Source organism: Entelurus aequoreus, linkage group LG09, assembly GCF_033978785.1.
Source record: "Entelurus aequoreus isolate RoL-2023_Sb linkage group LG09, RoL_Eaeq_v1.1, whole genome shotgun sequence".
Taxonomy (NCBI): domain Eukaryota; kingdom Metazoa; phylum Chordata; class Actinopteri; order Syngnathiformes; family Syngnathidae; genus Entelurus; species Entelurus aequoreus.
In genome coordinates this window covers 76,499,354-76,505,600 of record NC_084739.1, presented here as the reverse complement: position 1 = coordinate 76,505,600, position 6,247 = coordinate 76,499,354, and the positions used below count along the sequence as shown (strand labels likewise).

The window sequence follows — 6,247 nt, the reverse complement described above, 5'->3', positions numbered from 1 at the left end:
TCTTTTAGGTAACACTTTTCTGTTTGGTTACAAATCTTTTTTTGGTAAAACTGTTTTCTTTGTTACAAATCCTAGTTTAGGGGGGTTGAAATTTGTATTTTTTGTTATTACAAATCCTTTTATGGTGACAAATCTTTTGGGGGGGGGGGGTTAGAAATATTGTTTGTTAACAAATTTCTGTTTGGTTACAAATCTGTTTGGTTAACTTTTTTTCTTTAAATATATATATATATATATATATATATATATATATATATATATATATATATATATATATATATATATATATATATATATATATATATATATATATATATATATATATATATATATATAATTTTTTTTATTTTTGGTTACAAACTTTTTTTTAAATTAATTAATAAAAACAATTAAATTCCAAATACTTTTTTGGTTACAAATATTTGTTTGTTAAAAATCTTTTTTTTCTTTTTTTGTTACAAATCCTTTTTTGGTAATTTTTGGGGTTTAAAATTGGTATTATTTTTTTTAATTCTAAATTATTTTAGGGTTCCAACTTTTTTTTTTTTTTTTTGGTTAAAAATCTTTTAAAATGTTGTATTATTGTATTATTTGAAATCATTTTCGGTTAAACATCTTTTTTCTTTTTTTGGTTAGAAATCTTTTCTAGAGACAATTTTTTGTTTGGCTACTTTTTTTGTAAAAAAAAATATTTTTTTCGTTACAAATCCTTTTTGGGTTATCTTTTTTGGGGGGGGGTTCAAATTTGTATTTTTTTTTAAAAAATCCTAGTCCTTTTTTTTTGGTTACAAATCTTTTTTTTTAAGTTTAAAATCTTTTAGGTAACACTTTTCTGTTTGGTTACAAATATTTTTTTGTTAAAAATGTTTTATTTTGTTACAAATCCTTTTTTGGTTATCTTTTTTAATATCTTTTGTTAGTTTATTTTAGATTTATTTAGAATGTTCTCTGTTGGGGGCGGAAATAGTCAGTTGTCACGCCCATATATAGTCAGGGCCATCATTTGAGACTCACCAATAAAAATATATAATTCAAAAGAGTCCACGCCCACAAGATTTACTCGAAGTGGTAACCCGCAAACACAACTGCATTTAAAACTTTTTTTGTAGGCAAATGTTTTTATTAAAAAAAGACAACTTGTCATCACTCGGCAACAAGAAGATTCTTTTCCTGCCAGATTTGTGTCCTTGGTGTCCTCCATCTTTTCTATCTGTGCTTTAAAGACTGACTTGCAGTCTTCACCGTCTAGAATGTGACAGGAAGTGTCGGGGGGACTTCCTGTGTCCTTATCGCCGCACAGGAAGGAGGAAGGACGGCGTCACTGATGATGAAGTCCTTGGAGACTCGCTGGTGGCGCCCTCTGGAGGTGGCGACAAAATGACGGCCGATGAAAAGTGAGTAAATGTTATACAGTCCGTCCACAGCGCCATCTGGTGGTGAAAAAGTCATTATTTGTCTTCCCATTCAGCTACTTTTCCAACAAAGCTTCATCCTGCAGAGGAAGTTTGTGGGCGTGGCCTCGCTCTCTCTCGCTCTCTCTCTCTTGGGTGCTTTAAAGGCAGCGGGTGGGCGTGCGAGCCCCCAGTCAGCAGTCATGATGGCGGTGAGGGTTCTGGTGCTGGTTCTGGCCCTGCTGGTGAGCGCTCGCAGCGACGTGAGGGCCAGAGACCCTGAGGTGGAGCAGCAGGAGGAGGACTGGGCGGGAGCGGCGGGCGTGGTCAGTGCCACAGAGACCCCCCTGCTGGGAGAGGGCGGCAACTACCCGGCCCGAAGCGGGTGAGTCTCCACTCTCTTGATTGGCGCCGCATCGGTGGCGTCCAATGACGTCCTTCGCCTTTTCTCTCCTTCTCTACTTTGAAAACGGCGAGCTGTCAAAGTAGCCGTGTTAGCTTCTGGCGCCCCCTGCAGTACACGTGTGAAACTAACTACGGACCTGACATGTTCCCACATTCCAAACCTGCCAGCAGTGTTTAGACTGCCAGCATGCCTACGACGCCCACACACACACACACACACACGCCCACACACACACACACACACACACACACACACCGCCGCGCTCTCCAGGTATTAGACATAGCCCGCATGAAGGCTTCACGAGTCTCAACGTTCGGGCGGTCCAATGGCGCACTTACACACTTTTGAGTGCATTTTGTTTAAATGCACAAGTTTAGGACACTTATGTACTCAAAAGTGTGGAAGTGCACAAGTGTAAGACACTTACGCACTAAAAAAAGTGTAAGTGTTTAAATGCACAAGTGTAAAACACCCATGTACTCAAAAGTGTGTAAGTGCAAAGCTGTAAGACGCCTGTGTAAGACACTTGTGCACTCAAAAGTGTGGAAATGCACAAGTGTAAGACACTTATGCACTCAAAAGTGTGTGAGTGTTTAAAGGTGTTTAAATGCACAAGTGTAAGACACAAATGCACTAGTGTAAGACACTTATGCATTCAAAAGTGTGTGAGTGTTTAAAGGTGTTTAAATGCACAAGTGTAAGACACAAATGCACTAGTGTAAGACACTTATGCACTCAAAAGTGTGTGAGTGTTTAAAGGTGTTTAAATGCACCAGTGTAAGACACAAATGCACTAGTGTAAGACACCTATGTACTCAAAAGTGTGTAAATGCACAAGTGTAAGACACTTATGCACTCAAAAGTGTGAATGTGCACTAGTGTAAGACACTTATCACTCAAAAGTGAGTAAATGCACAAGTGTGAGACAATTATGCACTCAAAAGTGTGTAAGGCAAGGCAAGGCAAGGCAACTTTATTTGTATAGCGCTTTTCATACACAAGGCAGACTCAAAGTGCTTCACAGACAACAAAGTGAAATGAAAGAAAATAAAAGCAAAATTAAAATGCAGACAATAAAAATAAAAACAGTGCAGACGTTAAAAGTTTAAAAGATTAAAAGATTTAGCTGAAAGCTAAGGTGAACATAAAAGTCTTCAGTCTAGTTTTAAAAGTAGTGAGAGTTGGGGAGAGTCTGACATCTTCAGGAAGTTTATTCCAGCTATGTGTTGCATAGTGACTGAATGATGATCTCCCTTGATTTGAGTTTACTCTTGGAACCGCTAACAGATTGGTCTCAGAAGATCTTAGTGATCTAGAGGGCGTATATAGTGGGAGCATATCAGTGATATACTTGGGCCCTAGACCATGTAGTGATTTATATGTGAGCAGGAGGATTTTGAAATCTATTCTCTGATGTACAGGGAGCCAATGTAAGGATTTAAGAATTGGTGTAATGTGCTCACATTTTTTGGTCTTTGTTAGAACTCTAGCAGCAGCGTTCTGAACAAGCTGTAGCTGCCTGACAGTTTTTTTGGGAAGACCTGCAAGGAGACCATTACAATAGTCTAGCCTACTGGTAATAAAGGCATGTACAAGTTGTGTGTAAGTGCACACGTGTAAGACACTTATGTACTCAAAAGTGTGTAAATGCACAAGTGTAAGACACTTATGCACTCAAAAGTGTCTAATACACTGATGCACTCAAAAGTGTGTAAGTGCACACGTGTAAGACACTTATGCACTCAAAAGTGTGTAAGTGCACAAGTGTAAGACACTTATGCACTCAAAAGTGTGTAAGTACACAAGTGTAAGACACTTATGCACTCAAAAGTGTCTAAGACACTGATGCACTCAAAAGTGTGTAAGTGCACACGTGTAAGACACTTATGCACTCAAAAGTGTGTAAGTGCACAAGTGTAAGACACTTATGCACTCAAAAGTGTGTAAGTACACAAGTGTAAGACACTTATGCACTCAAAAGTGTCTAAGACACTGATGCACTCAAAAGTGTGTAAGTGCACACGTGTAAGACACTTATGTACTAAAAAGTGTGTAAATGCACAAGTGTAAGACACTTTTGTACTCAAAAGTGTCTAAGACACTGATGCACTCAAAAGTGTGTAAGTGCACACGTGTAAGACACTTATGCACTCAAAAGTGTGTAAGTGCACAAGTGTAAGACACTTATGCACTCAAAAGTGTGTAAGTACACAAGTGTAAGACACTTATGCACTCAAAAGTGTCTAAGACACTGATGCACTCAAAAGTGTGTAAGTGCACACGTGTAAGACACTTGTGTACTAAAAAGTGTGTAAATGCACAAGTGTAAGACACTTATGCACTCAAAAGTGTCTAAGACACTGATGCACTCAAAAGTGTGTAAGTGCACACGTGTAAGACACTTGTGTACTAAAAAGTGTGTAAATGCACAAGTGTAAGACACTTATGCACTCAAAAGTGTCTAAGACACTGATGCACTCAAAAGTGTGTAAGTGCACACGTGTAAGACACTTGTGTACTAAAAAGTGTGTAAATGCACAAGTGTAAGACACTTTTGCACTCAAAAGTGTGTAAGTGCATACGTGTAAGACACTTATGCACTCAAAAGTGTATAAGTGCACAAGTGTAAGACACTTATGCACTCAAAAGTGTGTAAGACACTGATGCACTCAAAAGTGTGTAAGTGCACACGTGTAAGACACTTGTGTACTAAAAAGTGTGTAAGTGCACACGTGTAAGACACTTATGCACTCAAAAGTGTGTAAGTGCACAAGTGTAAGACACTTATGCACTCAAAAGTGTGTAAGTGCACAAGTGTAAGACACTTATGCACTCAAAAGTGTGTAAGTACACAAGTGTAAGACACTTATGCACTCAAAAGTGTCTAAGACACTGATGCACTCAAAAGTGTGTAAGTGCACACGTGTAAGACACTTGTGTACTAAAAAGTGTGTAAATGCACAAGTGTAAGACACTTATGCACTCAAAAGTGTCTAAGACACTGATGCACTCAAAAGTGTGTAAGTGCACACGTGTAAGACACTTGTGTACTAAAAAGTGTGTAAATGCACAAGTGTAAGACACTTATGCACTCAAAAGTGTCTAAGACACTGATGCACTCAAAAGTGTGTAAGTGCACACGTGTAAGACACTTGTGTACTAAAAAGTGTGTAAATGCACAAGTGTAAGACACTTTTGCACTCAAAAGTGTCTAAGACACTGATGCACTCAAAAGTGTGTAAGTGCATACGTGTAAGACACTTATGCACTCAAAAGTGTATAAGTGCACAAGTGTAAGACACTTATGCACTCAAAAGTGTGTAAGACACTGATGCACTCAAAAGTGTGTAAGTGCACACGTGTAAGACACTTGTGTACTAAAAAGTGTGTAAATGCACAAGTGTAAGACACTTTTTGCACTCAAAAGTGTCTAAGACACTGATGCACTCAAAAGTGTGTAAGTGCATACGTGTAAGACACTTATGCACTCAAAAGTGTGTAAGTGCACAAGTGTAAGACACTTATGCACTCAAAAGTGTGTAAGTACACAAGTGTAAGACACTTATGCACTCAAAAGTGTGTAAGTACACAAGTGTAAGACACTTATGCACTCAAAACTTTTTAAGTACACAAGTGTAAGACACTTATGCATTTAAAAGTGTGTAAGTGCACAAGTGTAAGACACGTATGCACTCAATAGTGTGTAAGTGCACAAGTGTAAGGCAGTTATGCACTCAAAAGTTTGTAAGTACACAAGTGTAAGACACTTACGCATTTAAAAGTGTGTAAGTGCACAAGTGTAAGACACTTATGCATTTAAAAGTGTGTAAGTGCACAAGAGTAAGACACTTATGCATTTAAAGTGTGTAAGTGCACAATTTTAAGACACTTATGCACACAAAAGTTTGTAAGTACACAAGTGTAAGACACATGCATTTAAAAGTGTGTAAGTGCACGAGTGTAAGACACTTATGCATTTAAAAGTGTGTAAGTGCACAAGTGTAACACACTTACAATATCAAAAAGTGTAATAGTGCACAAATGTAAGACACTTATGCACTCCAAAGTGTGAAAGTGTTTAAACACACAAGTGTAAGACACTTAAGTACTCAAAATGTGTAAATGCACAAGTGTATGACACTTATGCACTCAAAAGTTTGTAAGTGCACAAGTTTAAGACACTTATGCATTTAAAGTGTTGTGAGTGCACAAGTGTAAGACAATTATGCTCTCAAAAGTGTAATAGTGCACAAATGTAAGACACTTATGCACTCAAAAGTGTGCTGATGGAATAGTCACATGTCATATATATATACATACATATATATATATATATATATAGATATAGTATATATATATATATATATATATATATATATATATATATATATATATATATATATATATATATATATATATATATCCATCCATCCATCCATTTTTCTACCGC

The 6,247-nt window shown here is 37.2% G+C and overlaps 1 protein-coding gene across 1 annotated transcript in view; it reads left to right on the top strand.

The window, feature by feature from the left end:
• Positions 1–1,573: 1,573 nt before the first annotated feature.
• The window catches only part of LOC133657765 (multimerin-2-like), a 32,843-nt gene continuing 28,169 nt past the window's right edge, over positions 1,574–6,247 (top strand). Inside the window, exon 1 of the mRNA XM_062059474.1 lies at positions 1,574–1,776. Coding sequence (XP_061915458.1) covers positions 1,595–1,776 — 182 coding nt within the window. The 5' untranslated portion in view covers positions 1,574–1,594. The remainder of the gene's footprint in view (positions 1,777–6,247) is intronic.